At 39.7% G+C, this 14649-nt stretch overlaps 2 protein-coding genes and 1 non-coding gene across 3 annotated transcripts; all 3 read left to right on the top strand.

Moving 5' to 3' along the window:
* The first annotated feature begins 4430 nt into the window (after positions 1-4430).
* Positions 4431-6184, top strand: LOC109476559 (glutathione peroxidase 7-like). The gene is made up of 3 exons (XM_019777544.1): positions 4431-4613; positions 5250-5514; positions 5988-6184. The coding sequence occupies exons 1-3, from the start codon at positions 4449-4451 to the stop codon at positions 6158-6160; spliced, it is 603 nt and encodes a 200-aa protein (XP_019633103.1). The 5' UTR covers positions 4431-4448; the 3' UTR covers positions 6161-6184.
* Positions 6185-7641: 1457 nt separating this feature from the next.
* Positions 7642-11785, top strand: LOC109476548 (putative glucose-6-phosphate 1-epimerase). Its single transcript, XM_019777536.1, has 4 exons — positions 7642-8069; positions 8481-8600; positions 9965-10067; positions 10399-11785. The coding sequence occupies exons 1-4, from the start codon at positions 7668-7670 to the stop codon at positions 10617-10619; spliced, it is 846 nt and encodes a 281-aa protein (XP_019633095.1). The 5' UTR covers positions 7642-7667; the 3' UTR covers positions 10620-11785.
* Positions 11786-14358: 2573 nt separating this feature from the next.
* Trnag-ucc lies at positions 14359-14430 on the top strand. The gene has a single exon. It is a non-coding gene; the product is annotated as a tRNA-Gly (tRNA).
* The last annotated feature ends 219 nt before the right edge of the window (positions 14431-14649 follow it).

The raw sequence follows: 14649 nt of genomic DNA, 5'->3' as shown, positions 1-14649 counted from the left end.
AGACACGTGACCGTAGTAGCGGGTCATACGTGCCATTTTAATTGTCATTGGGGTAAGTCCCAATTCTATATCTAGTGTTGGAAGTTAAAGTTCAGTCTTTATTTCATAATACTTCAGGTTATGTTTTATCTTTTTGTATGAAGGTACATGTATAGTGTGTTTCAGTGTGTTTGTATGTTTTCTTATGTATCTGTACAGCAGAGTTACAGGACTTGGGCGGGAGGAATGCTGTAACCACAGACTGGCTAGTTAGAGGTAAAAAGGTCAGACACTGGAAGTTAGGTCAAAGGTTCCAGGAAAGTCCATCTCATTTTCTTTAACTTCTGCTTGCATATATTCTATATGAATTCTATAAGAATCTAAAAAGAAAAATTAAGGAAAAGGATGCTTCACTTCTGTCTACTTAAATTTCTTTCACCTTAGAGACATTTTCTGTCCTCTTATAACTTTCTCCAAGTAGAAACTGAAACTTGCAAGAACTTCTTATCATGATTTTTACTGTACAGCAACATGTAAGATCTCTTACCTTCTCTCCTCCCCCTTCTGAACTGTGACCTTTCTTGAGTTCCTCCAGCTGTGAGGTCAGGGCTGTGATCTTGGCCTTGGCCTGGAGCTTCAACTTGGACACCTTGGCATCCAGAGTCTCCTTCTCTTCCTGAGGGAAACACGTGTGGGAAAATGTTGGTAATCAAATAACAACAACTGAAACAGAGATGGAAAGATTCTTAGTTGTAGGTATTGTTTTTGGTGCATATTGTGTGTGTGTGTCTGTAATGTGAGTTGGGTGACAGCACATGGTTTGTGAGAATGGAACCTACATAACAGACCATTAAAATCAGGCACAGCAAGGAGTTAAACCTTAAACATTTAAGTTAACCTTCTTGGGCACAGGAAATTATCACAACCTGTAGTTCTGTTGCAGTACCTAATAAAGCCACCAGGGGGGCCCAAAATCTACTTCTGTTTTGTCATTATCTACCAACACACCAAATATAAAAAATAGTCCATCCGGCTCTTATTGAGTTACTAGTACTGTAATTCACTTTATGTTCACGGTAGCAAAATTTCACGGTCTGAGAAAAATGGACATGTTCACGGAACTATATGTTCACGGTGGTGACAGGTGCAGAAAAAAGAAAGTCCAGGAATCATTTGTTAACTGTAATGATAAGTTCACTGTACAGAAGCAACAGTGAAAACAGTGAACTTATCAGTACAGTGAACAAATCAGGAATTACAGTATCTTGGTGACAAAAACCGACAAACAAAAAGGTAGAGACAAACAGATCCTACATAAAACCTAACCTCCATTTTCCATGGAGGTAACTAGAACTAGAAAGGTAACAATGTTAAGTTTAACTTTGTATACGGTCTGCTCTGTTGATACTTACTAAAACACATTCATATACCCCGGTAAAAGGTCAGACAGGAGTCTAAATCCCTCCTGCTATAAAATTGCAACATGATGTAATCCAACACTAGTTACCATGGTAACAGACAGTCTGGTTCAGGTCATTGACCTTTTTGGTTTGGAGAAGAAGAGGAAACGTAGCAAAAACAATATATTTTCCTTCAGTAAACGTAATTCACAGTGAGTTTTAACCTTGAACTTCATCTCCTTGGCTCGAATCTCCTGGTCCTTGTCTCGGATCATGGCCTTCAGCTGCTCCACGAGTCTGCGCTGGTCCTCGAACTGGTCCGCCATGTCTGACGCCGACATGAAGCTGGCGTCCGCGGCGGACATGAAGCTGGCATCACCCGTGCCGCTCGTGTCCGGGGAGGTCAAAGGTGACCGGGCAGACTGTCCACCCTGAAATCAGTATACACGCATTTATATCAACACATTGTAACCTTAGAACTTCATGTTCCTTAAACCACTAACCAATACAAATTAGGTACCAAGCAGCTACCTTGGCATTAATATAAATAAATTTGATGCATTTGATATTAGGAAATGCATTCAATTAGGAAACTTTGGAAGACAAGACCAACATGACACCAGATTTCTAAGAGGAATTGTGTCATTTCTTAGTCACCATGACCAGTCCACACTCTAGAAAACACTACCTCCCTTGACTGAGGTAAAAAAAATATGGAGATTTGAGACACTGAATTCTTTAAAATCAAGGACTGAAAGTCATGTAATTTTGGACGAATTTTGAAAAGAATTGACATTGTACAAATTACAAATTCCTGCAGCCAACATGTATTATCTGGGTTCTACATAGTCGGCTGTTAGGGGCCCCTTATGCTGTGATTTGGTCCCCCTGTGCAGTACTTCTGCCCCCTGTCTTTCAACTAGCATTGGGGTTTTTCTTATAGGGTAGAATCTTGTCTTGATGAAATTTAACATTTTTCTGAGATACCAGACCTCCTATTGTGGTCATGTCTTTGAGGCTCAATGTGCAGTTGGTGCCAAGAAACATTGTCCTTCTGTACCTGACACCTATGCTGTGAAAAAAATTCCTGGTGTGATCGTATTTACCTCACTCCCTTCCTCCACCGTTGCCACCTCATCTAACTTCTCCGTGACAGTCTGCGCGAGGTTGGACAGTCGGGACCACATGGTTCAGTCTTACCTGCACCTGCAGGAGAACAACAGTGGCTCCACTCCTGAGGAGTTGCCAAAAAATCTTGTATTAGAGTAAATACGGTAGATGGTGGCTGATTGCATTTATAGATGCCAAAAATATTGTTTCATTTTAAAGATTTGGTGGCATTTTTCAACTGCCTATAGAAAAACTGTGCTTGTAACAGAAAGCAAAACATTTTGAGCAAATGTTAAAATTCAACTTTGTTTTTTGTATACGCATTTATAAACGTACATATTGTCTATCTCCTTATACAAAATGGTACAGCCTACCTGAAGTATCTATGAACAGAAGACATTGTACTTTACACCAACATACATTACATTAGTTTAAAGTGTCTTAATTGTGAGGTCTGCAGTCTTAAATTACAGAAAATTACATGTGTAGGCTTTGCAATAGCTATATTTACACATACGAGGACAGTCTCCACAACTGGTTTGAACCAGCCATCAAATAAATTAAGGCAGGAATTGTCTAGCAGGCCTTGAAAAATTTTATTTATGTTTGGGAAAAATTATAGGTTTACAGAGGTAAAATAAGGTTTATAATTTGGTTTTGCTGTCTTGTCTTATGCTGTGCGTACGAAAAAAAGGTCTGTGTATCTGAATTTTGAGGACAGGTGCACCAAAAATAAATTTCCTGTACAAAGTGTGGGTGAGACCAAACAACAGACAACTCCCAAATTATATGCCCCCCTCCCCCTCCCAAAACAACAATCAAAAACACCAACGTAAAATCTAAATTGCTCAAGTCCATGGCCTAATACATTGCCAACCTTTTTAACGTTACATATTTAAGTGGCTGCAATGAAAATACATTAGTTTTCAAAAACAACAACAACCTGTCGCAGATTATATCGATTTTTTTCCAGATCACATCTTTGCAACAAAAACGTGTGAAAATATCCTGGTGCCGACGTGGAAGTGTTTCCAAATATTCCCAGACAAAACTAGCAATTTCTTCCCACTATTACACCTATACTGCCTAAATCTTGCAGGAGAACATTGTCTTACCTTTCCAATTCCTCCGGTATCCCGTTCTAGTGCTGATTTGTACTCAGAAGAGGCAATAATTAGTGTTAAATCGAAGTTTTTCATAAAAAAAATTTGCAGCGAGCCGCCGCCATCTTGGTGATCAGCTGGCCTGGCTTGACCCCTAGTCACGTGACCAAACATTACGTCATTTTGTGCAAATTACACGTGGATGGTCAGACTTTTAGGCCGGTGGTTATTTTTTTAGAAAATAATTTAAAAGTTCGTTTAGCTAATTAAAAGAAAAAGTAAACATGGAACGGTATCGTTGTAAGAAGCCAGCTTTATTCTCTTTTTTTATTTTCTCTGGTTTTTTTTTCGAATTTTAAAGCTTTTTTGTAATTGTACAAATCACACGCGTAGTCAGTCCCTTAGGTCGATGGTTTCAGAAAAGAATGAAAAGTTTGTTCTAGCATATGCGTGGAAAATAAATCAAACTAAACCATGTTGAACTTGAAAAAAAGAAGCTACTTTTATTATCTATTTTTCAAATTTTCTATGACAATTTTATGTCAACTTTGCATCCTTAATAAGATTGAGGACAAAAAGTAATAAAGTTTTATTTATCTTTAATGCTATTCGTTTATATCACAGAAATTCAACCTCCTTATTTAACAATATGGAAAAATTATTATGCCAGAAAAATATCAAGTCATTCCAGTACCCTGAAATATTAAAGTAGCCCCGCCCCAAATACTATTTTCTTGCTGTTTAATGGTAAACATTCAATACAGCAATACATCTTTACATTGTCTTGAATCTATTTCTGGAACTCCTTGAAGAAAGTGTCAAGTTTCTCTTCTTGGGCGGCCACGTTTCACCCAGGATGCACCGCGAGATGACACGCAGGATGGCAGCGGGACAGGCAAACTTTCTCCTGGTACTTTTACTTTCTCTGGCGTCTTCAGCCCTTTCTCAAGATGACTTCTACTCCTTCAAGGTCAAGGACATCAAGGGGAACACGGTCCCGCTAGATAAGTACCGAGGAAAGGTGAGATTTTGGAGAGAAAGAGCCGGGAAAATATCGGCCTTCCCGTCTAGCTTCCTGGTTTAGCTGTAGGGACAATCCACTAATGGTGTTTTGAAGTGGGTCTAGTTTTGGGGGCAATCCAATATTGATATGGAAAGGGTCTAGTTTTGGGGGCAATCCACTAATATTGTACAAAGTCTAGTTTTGAGGGCGATTCACTAATGCTGTACAACTACAACAGTCTACAATGGGTCTCGTTTTGGGGGCAACCCACTTTTTAATGTACATGTAGTCATGGGTTTTAGGTGGGGGCAATCCACTAATGCTGTTGATGGGGTCTAGTTTTGAGGGCAGTCCATTAATGACATGATCAATGGATCACCTAGTTTGGGGGTGGTACACTAAAGACAAAGTCAAGGTGTCTAATTTTGGGGGTCGATCCATTAATGCTGCTGGTCAAGGTGTCCAGCATGGGGGCCAATCCAATAATGCTGTAGTCAAGGTGTCTAGTTTTAGCTATGTTCAAAGGGATATCCTTGCGGCAGTTGCTGCAGTCATTCCAGGCATGCAGAAAAAAAGTTCTAGTACATTGAGGCCTGTGTGGGAAAGGGGGTGAAGTCTGCCATCTCTGATTACCTTGTTTGTTTGTTGTTTCAGGTCACCTTAGTTGTCAACGTTGCGAGCGAGTGTGGCTACACCGACTCTCACTACAAGGAGCTAGTCCGGCTCCAAGGCCACCTAGCTCCCACCAAACATTTTACCGTGTTAGCCTTTCCCTGTAATCAGTTCGGGGGACAGGAACCTATGGGGAATGCCGCCATCGACCATTTTGCCAAGTCCATGTACAAGGCCAACTTCCCCATGTTTTCTAAAATAGATGTTGTAGGGAGAGAAGCTCACCCTGCATACAAGTACTTAGCAGGTAAGCACGTACATGTATGTTCAATGTTTTACTGTTTTCCTTAAAGGAGCAATATGTAATATTAGGACGACACAAAAAGTCATTTTTCTGGTCATTTCTTTACAAATTAAGTTGAATCAACCCTATTCCATTGCAAATACATTTTTGTAAATGCTATTGAGAAAGTGAAGCTGCCAAAATATGATACCCTACGAGTGTGATTAAAAGTTGGAAACACAGCCATGTTTGTTTATCAGGATTTTGTGGTGGCACCACAAACTGAGTGCACCTCCTGTGGGCTGTTTTTAGTGCCAACCAGAATGTCAGATATGTAAAATAATTGCACAGATATGTTGAAAAAGTGGAAGTACAATGTAAATTAAAATCACACAAAGAGTTCAAGTGAAATATTCAACTTCGATTGAAATATTTTGGTTCAAAAATGTTAAACATGTATAATACCTCTTTAAGAAAAATTGTTTTCCTTTCAACAGAGTCGACCCAAGCCCCTCCCACGTGGAACTTCTGGAAGTATCTGGTGGATGTGAACGGGAAGGTGGTCAGCGCCTGGCCGCCGTACAACACCGTCGCAGACATCTGGTCGCAGGTAGAGGCCGCGGTAAATCGTGCCAGATGGGAAAAGGGTCAACGATCTACCGAACTTTAACCCTTACCTGTTCCTACTAAGGGTTATCTGTGTATTGTATTTATATAGATTATAGCATAAGTCAGCTGTGAAAGGGGTTAACTATAGCTGTAGTAAATTACATAAATACATGTAGGTATTTTTATAGGAAAAAGAGTATCATTCAAATTAAGGTTAAGGTTAAGTTATTTATTATCTTTCAAAACACACACCAATCCAGTTCCTTATTGTTTTTGCTACGTTTCCTCTTCTTCCGTTCCAAACACTGACCTCTGACCTGGCCAATGACCTGATTTGTTGACGTCTCTCGCCATAGTAACTGGTGTTGGGTTACATCATGTTGCAATTTCATTGTAGGAGGGATTTATACTCCTGTCTGCCGGGGCATGTACATGTATAATATATGACTATTTGAGTAAGTGTTAACAGAGCAAACCATATGCAAAGGTAAATATTATGCATTTGCTTTGCAAATGTTACCTTTCTAGTTACTTGTAGTTTTCTATAAAATACTGAACTTTATTTTTCTTTGCCAATGGTGCTCTTGCTGTATTTTGCCATATTTTTTTTATTAACATGAAGCATGTTCGTTCACCTTATCAATGAAGGAGCTACACAATATGAAATATATGAACTATGATTTTATATTTCTGTCAGAGATGCCATATTAATCATGACTTTGACAATCATGAGATTAAAAAAAAGCCATTTTGACAATCCTTACCTTTGGGTATGGAGGTATTGTTTTGGGTGTGTAATTTGTCAGTGTATGTTTGCTTGTGGAACCGAAAGTTACTGAACTTCTAATGCCTTGCAACCATACTGTTTTTTGGGTACTAGAAGGATAACCAAATTTTTGGTTATATAGGGGACTGAGTGAGTGAGTGAAGGATGGTAGAGGAAGAAAGGGAAAAAAAGATGATGCCAGAGGAAAGGATGCAGGTTTTGAATTACCATTAATGTATTATTCCAATTTCAAAGGTGTGAAACTGAAAGAAAAAAAATCATTTTTTCAACCTTCCTGACCACTTAGGTTTTAAAATACCTTGAGAATACCTTGAGAAACCCTCAGTGTAGAAGGCTATCAGCCTGTAGTCACACTCTCCTCACTCTAGGTATTTTCTCTTGCTCCAACAGTCATCCAGTCTCGTCTTAAAACTGTTAATGCTTTCAGCCTTCACAACTGTACTAGGTAAGGAGTTCCAGGGTTGTACAGTCCTTACTGCAAAGGACTGGTGTCTCAGTGTTGTTTTGGCAATCGGCACCTTTAGCTTCAAAGAACTATGCCCTCTGGTTTTCTCGCACTGCCTGGTTTGAAAGAAATTTTCAGGGTTGATCTGCTAAATTTTCAGGGTTGATCCGCTAAAATGAAGGCAACATTTTTTTTTCTTTTGTAATTCGCACGCTCGCATCAGTTTTAGGTGCTCGTATGTTATCCATGCAATCAAATCAGTATGGCCTTACCCCTTTGTTAACGCACCGTCCCCAAACGCCCACTTGTGGAGGAGGGTCAAAGTGCACTCTCAAGATGGCCGCCGTGAAAGATATCGTAACTTTGGTCCTCGACAAAGACCACAAAACCACCGTTACCGTCCACTTACACGGCGCTACGGTCCTGGCGTGGAAGACTCAGGGCAAAGAACTCCTGTTCGTCAGCGAGAACGCCGTTTACGACAACAAGAAGGCCATACGGGGCGGAATACCGCTGGTTTTCCCCAACTTCGGACCATGGGAACTTGGCCCCCAGCATGGATTTGCAAGAATCTCGAGGTGGAAGTTGGAAAAGAGGCCCGAAAAAGACGATTCTGGAGGCATGGCTGCCGTCTTCACCCTGACAGACAACAAGGACACCAGGAAGATGTGGGACCACAAGTTCAAGTTGACCTACACGCTGTACTTGACCGAGAAAACCTTCACAACGACTCTGAAGGTAAGATTTTATTTAGTACATAACTGTTACAATACTTCCGGGTTTAGAAATCACTAACATAAAGATGCATCTTATAACGTTATGTGAAAAGTTATGATGTACAAGAACGGTTTGTTTCAAAGAAAACATTTCTTAGGCCTTAAATGAGCTTAACAATTTTTGTTGTTTTTCTTCTATGTTTTTGCTGTGTCTGTTACAGGAAGTTAGCTCAAAGGTTCCAGGAAAGGTTATGTAATATCCTGTCTTTAATTTGCAATAAAAAAACTGCATAGACAGAATTATGAATCTGCCAATGCTGCATGCAAGAAATGTACAAAAGCTAAAACAAATATATTCCTTGAGGTACGAGATCTATGATTTCTTGTTTTGTTTGTTTATTTTCACATTTACAATGACTCTTTGTTTATGCAGGTGGATAACACAGGTGGGGATCCTTTCACCTTCACCACCCTGTTACACACCTACTTCAGGACAGATGACGTAACCAAGGCGACCGTGTCTGGACTGAAGGGGCTGGAGTATGCCGACAAGGTGAGATGATTTCAGGGGAGAACCAATTGATGACCAAAACTGTCCTAGGTTTAAATTTCATTACCTTCGCCAAGAAGGTTATGTTTTCGTTTGCGTTCGTGTGTCTGTGTGTGTGTGTGAGCACGATAACTCAAGAAGGCTAAGATGGATTGTCTTGATACTTGGTAGGTGGGTAGGTCTTCATGAGACGTGGAACTGATTAGATTTTGGGCCCCCTAACAGCTTGTTATGGTACTGCAGCTGAACTTCCGGTTTTGATATCTCGTGATCTAGACACGCTAGGGTGACAAAATTTAGATGGTAGGTAGCTCTTGTGCTGAGGAACAAGTGACGTGAGTTTGGACCCCCTAGCGGCTTGCTCTGGAATTTCAGGGGCATTAGTTGAAAAATGTTTAAAGGCGGATAACTCAAGAACCGATTGATGGATCGTCGTGATTTTTGGCATGTTGGTAGCTGAAGTGATGCTTGACATAATGTTATTACAATTATGCAAATATTAATGTAATTTGCATAATTAATGAGGAAATTCTATATATCAGCTGCATTCCATGATAGGACTATTCAAGCTTGTGATATATGTAATGCAGAACGGCAGAAATACAGGCAGATATCGATTATGCAAATGAAGACTTAATTTGCATAATTAACAAGAAAATGTTATAATTACATAGTGGTAATGTCTGGAATTTCATACTTGGGATATTTGAAAGTTATGTGAAGGTGAACATTATTAAACATAATTTATTCAAATAAGGACCTCATTTGCATAATTTATGAGGACATGCTATAATGGCATGCATTGATAAGATAAGACTGTCTTCTGGTGTAGAATATGATCAACAGATATAATTGATGCAATATAGGATCCTATTCGCACAATCAGGGGGATTCATCTATAATTTCTTAGTCATAAAGGCTAACATCATTTGGCGAAGGTATGAGATCGTGGAACTCTAGTTCAAAATGTTGTGCCCTTTGAAAAGGCATTTTACACAAATTTCCTCACTGGACTCATTGTGAAAACGAGTACTAGTACCCTCAAAGTTTCGGTTTCCAATGTCCTCTCAGATACAAATGTAGGACATTAGACTGGATGCTCTGTGTTTCAAAGGGCCAAGCTTCGAGCACATTAAAGAACCCACCACACTTATGGGAAAGACTAGGGGTCCTTCCTGGTGTGATTGGATCAAACCAATGTCTTTGATCTCCTCCACACTTTAATCTGTACTAGTAACCAACAGAGAATTACTGGTAGTAATCAAATGGCTACCTCAATAGCTATTGGCTAATTTGGTAAAAGCGTCATTTGCTTGCATGTCTGTATATACAATAATTTTGTAAATTCAACCTTCTTTTCATCATAGGTACGCGGAGATGCCAAGTTCACAGAAGACCGTGACCTTGTGACGGTGGCGGAAGAAGTTGACCGGACTTACGCCGGCACCCCCAACAGTCATGTCATCACAGGTAAGTAGCGTTTAGATTAACCAAGCAGGTTCTATCACCTTGATTGTCCTTGGATTAACAGTTTGGTCAACATGTGTTAAGTCAAAGAAACATGTGTTAACACAAAGAAATTCTCTCACCTTGAGCTTTCGACCAGTCACTCTTGTCTTCCTCTGAGTCAGTAGACTGACCCAGTCACGTGGCTTCTTTGACGTGTGACATAAAACACTTTTGTGTTGAATCAAAAGTTTTAACTTTAAACATGTAACTACCAACACAGATGAACTTTCATGATAGTAAATTACATGCAAGCTGACATTGATATTATCGTGCGTTTAATATTTGCACATAGGAGTCGTCGGTGGTGGTAAAATCCTGATGGAGAAGACCAACCTCCCCGACACGGTGGTCTGGAACCCCTGGGTCGACAAGGCCAAGGCCATGGGCGACTTTGGAGACAACGAGTATCCCAGCATGCTTTGCGTGGAAGCAGGTCACGTGGCCACGCCCCTGTCCCTGGGCGCCGGTCAGTCCTTCACCGGGAGTCAGACTCTCACCTTGCTGGACGAATAGGGGTTAGCGTTACGCTGTCTTTTGTAAGATGCCTGTTGGTTGGAGTTAGCTCCGCCCACCATTCGTAGCTGTCAATCACCGTTGTAGTAACCAACCAGAGTTGCATGTGGAAGCTCCACCTACCAGTGGAAGCTGTCAATTATGATAGTAGTAACCAATCAATAGCATTTAGTAGCTGTCAATCATTACTAAAGTAGCCAATCAAACTAAGTTTTGCAAGCTCCACCCACCATCTGTAGCTGTCAATCATTGTGTTGTACCCAATAAAAATTTCTGTATCAAAACAATATGAATACAGAGAAGGAGCAATCCATGGATTATAGGAGTACTAAAAGAAGTTTAGATGATTAGTTCACTGGCTAACAAGATTTAATTCAATTAACTGGTACCTGTAAGCATGAATAGGCAGTACTTTTTCTATGTTCAGTTTGACCATCAGAATCTCTTCATAATTTTAACTGTCCTGGCTAGATTTGAACCCAATTGAATTGTGGAAGTTTGGTTTGTAAAAATTGTCACATCCAGAAAATTGAGGAAAACTATAGCTGCAAATTATGGTGACTATGAGAGTTATGAAATATAGAATTATCTGTGGTGGGTTTATCTTACAAATGGCAGCGTAACGGAAATGTAGAATTGGTAAACAGGGACCAACCATTAATTCTGAGGGGGTGCGTTATGATTGTTTTTAAATGTTCAACAACAATAATTCAAAATAATTCACATTTAAATAGCCAGGAAAAGACATAAAAATGGAATGGAAAAGTGAAGAATTATGTATGCAGGTGTGCTATTAATTTTTTATTACCCCTATTTTCCGAAATGGTTTCTTCCACAAGTTGATGCACAGGCAGAAAAAAGATTATGTTTATGAGATTTTTTTCAATATTATATCACAAGTGAGTAATCCTATGAACATTCAATAATAACTGCTGTTGTGCAATAGTATGAAAAACGGGACCACAAAGTAAGAATTCATCTTTTTATTTGTTACTATCATTTGTCATAATTTGTCCTGGATTTTGGAATTGAACAGATAGGTTCACAACTACTAATAACTCAGAAAGTAATTTGAAATAAAATACAAAAACGACTCCAGGTTCTATCTTTTTGCATGTTTAACTCTTCCTTTCTTATTATATCTTTGAGATGACTTATCATGACAACATATATGATGTCAGTATTGTACAATTTTCAATGACTACTTTGACCTTCATGCAATTCTACTCCTCTTCCTCCCAGCCTTTGCGAGACCATTTTGACCTCTAATTAGATCTGCCTGTTAGAAGTCTGCGGTTATATCATTTCCCCCCTCACTTCCTATGACTCTACTGTATTCAAATACATTGTAACTACACATGTAGAAGGTTAGACATCCAGATAATAAGCTATGCCAAAAAACAGTTACTAAATTAAACTGAATTTGATTTTTAACATTATCCAGTTGCTTGAGTAACTGTTTTTTGCCAGTCACACCAAAAACATATGATTCTGAATTTGCCTACACCCTAGCCAGGTTGTTGTTCCTTTCTAGTGCGGAAAGAGGCAAACTTTTTTGTCGCACAAAAATATTAACAATAATCCAAGATCTTAGGTAATAGAAGGCACAACATGCCGCATGCATCAGTGGCACAACAACCAGAAGTAATACAACATCGATACATAAAGTCTTCATTCTGTATCCTTCCTCATATCGAAATGCTCGGTATATATAAGTTTCCCCGTTTTTACCAAGACCTCCAAGTGCCCAATATACCACTGAGAAGACTACATATGTAGCCCGTAAGAAACAGGGGTACACAAAATGGGACATTTTTACTGGTATACCGCTTAGTACGATGTCGATGATGACTAAAACACTGTTGACGATGTGTTCCATGTATCCAACAAAGTATCGTGGTGTGTCTATTAGAGTTAGGTACACCAGAGTGACACAAAATGAAGGAGAGCTAGCCAGATTGAAAAGAATCCAGGCTGTTTTTTCGTACCCCGTCAGTTTGCATCCATCGTTCGTAGTCTTTGGTTCCTGCAAAGATGTCTGGGTATTGTCTTCTGCCAAGCTGCAGTACCAATGTTTCCACGCTAGGGTGGCGCTGTAGACAAGATGGATGGTGAGAAGGGTCAAGCCCCAGTGAGTGGCTTGAGCAAACCACAACCACCTTTTTTCTGACACGGCGTTGAAAAGAGACCAGACGTTGAAGGAACCCCAGAATCCGGCCACCATGACTCGGTACAAGACGAAAACCGTCTGATTCTTCAGAACCTGTGAAGGAAGAAAAGAATGATGTTTTTGTATATTATCTGGCCATATTAATTATTTACTTGGTTCGGAAACATTTCAGAGTACGCAAGAAATTGACGATTTTAGTGTTTCTGGTTTTCGTAACTACTGGAACTGTGGAGAAGATTGTGTGATTTAATTCAATCGGGTATTACACCTCTTTCTGAATTCCTCCACATACCACTCATCTTCAAGTGTGACCCCCTATCAACTGTCAAAATCACTTCCCACCCACCATACAATTTAATGGCAGGCAGAGATACAAACCCATAACTCAGCCACCTCAAACAATGTAGATACACGAAAGTAGAGGAACTACATATATACGTATTACTGTATGGGGTTCCCAAAGGCAGAACACTGGGGCCTGCTTAGGATTCGAACCCATGAGCCAAAACCAAGACAACAACCCTAACCACAAGGCCACCTCGCCACCATTTAAGCAAGAAAAAGTCGAATTTATCTAATGATAGTTAGTTTTATTTGGTATCTTTATACTGTATCTGTTGTTGTGTCGACCTGTACATTAATAGCCTAGTGTGGCAAAATAAAGGTCGTCATTCGTTCATTAAATTATATAATGCACGTGGCCACCGGCTTTAAGTCCGCGGCCCATTTGAAAGGTAAATACTGTAGATGCTAATGCATTGTGTTTCTTTTCCTATCTTCTGGTTCAAATACAACATACATTTAGGTCAGTAGATTGACGTAAAATAAGAACTTACCGGTGAGGTGTAAAATGCTCTTCTGTCGCGGTGGTCCAAAGAAAACAGCTGAGCGCACGAACTCACTAGTCTGGACATCCTGTCTCCTTCCGGATTTGATATCAGCACTGGACGGTCTTATGGTCTCTTATATCTTATCATTATTGAAGTCCAGAACGTCTAGACGAGACATATGGTGACTTTTTAACGTCTCAACCAACAGGAGTAAGAGGAAACCAGAGAAAGACTCGCCAAACTGAGGGAGAGAGTTCCATCTGGAAATCGTAACCCCGGTGCAGGGTAATTTTTATGCAAAACTAACCGAAAATGTCAAACATTTAGATGCTGCCATATGCATATAAGTTTTGATTAGAAGAAAATAGAATTTGGTGCTTTTAATGAAATTTGCAAACTTTTCCAGCATATGATGATTTAAACTTTTCTCTACCAAGCGATGTCAGATTCTATTCCGTCAATGTTGAAACGTGAAACATCTTGGATGGAGACCACTAAAAAACCCATCTCGGATTTGTATCATTTGTATAACTATTTAGAAAAGCACACAAAATACAAAAAAATACACTTTCAATTTTCTTTCAATGTCAATCGATATTTAATTATTATTAATGTTTGTTTCTCTCCCCCATTCTGCAAACTAAGTATTGGGGAGTAATTAAAGTATCAATGACTTTTTGTTACGTCCTTTCAACCGTCGACGTCAAATACAACAGACGGACGGTTTGTACCTGTAGAAGCGTTGGTGGTGTAATGGTCAGCATTGTTGCCTTCCAAGCAGTAGATCCGGGTTCGATTCCCGGCCAACGCAACAGTAATTTTTACCTTCGCCAAGAAGGTTATGTTTTCAGGGTCGTTCGTGTATGTGTGTGTTTGTGTGTGTGTGTGTCTGTCTGTCTGTCTGTCAACACGATAACTTGAGAAGGCCTTGATGGATTGTCTTGATACTTGGTAGATGGGTAGGTCTTGATGAGACCTCAAAATGATTAGATTTTGGACCCCCTAGCGGCTTGTTATGGTACTGCAGCTG

Source organism: Branchiostoma belcheri, unplaced genomic scaffold (genome assembly GCF_001625305.1).
Source record: "Branchiostoma belcheri isolate BF01 breed outbred unplaced genomic scaffold, Haploidv18h27 scaffold38, whole genome shotgun sequence".
NCBI lineage: Eukaryota > Metazoa > Chordata > Leptocardii > Amphioxiformes > Branchiostomatidae > Branchiostoma > Branchiostoma belcheri.
The sequence above is the reverse complement of the archived record's forward strand: the minus strand, read 5'-3'. Positions and strand labels throughout refer to the sequence as shown.

Coding starts and splice junctions, on each gene's coding strand:
- LOC109476548 (XM_019777536.1), top strand. CDS start 7,668: ATGGCCGCCGTGAAAGATATCGTAACTTTGGTCCTCGACAAAGACCAC. Junction 8,601..9,964: donor GGCTGGAGTATGCCGACAAG/GTGAGATGATTT, acceptor TTTTCATCATAG/GTACGCGGAGATGCCAAGTT. Junction 10,068..10,398: donor CAACAGTCATGTCATCACAG/GTAAGTAGCGTT, acceptor ATTTGCACATAG/GAGTCGTCGGTGGTGGTAAA.
- LOC109476559 (XM_019777544.1), top strand. CDS start 4,449: ATGCACCGCGAGATGACACGCAGGATGGCAGCGGGACAGGCAAACTTT. Junction 4,614..5,249: donor TAGATAAGTACCGAGGAAAG/GTGAGATTTTGG, acceptor TTGTTGTTTCAG/GTCACCTTAGTTGTCAACGT. Junction 5,515..5,987: donor TGCATACAAGTACTTAGCAG/GTAAGCACGTAC, acceptor TCCTTTCAACAG/AGTCGACCCAAGCCCCTCCC.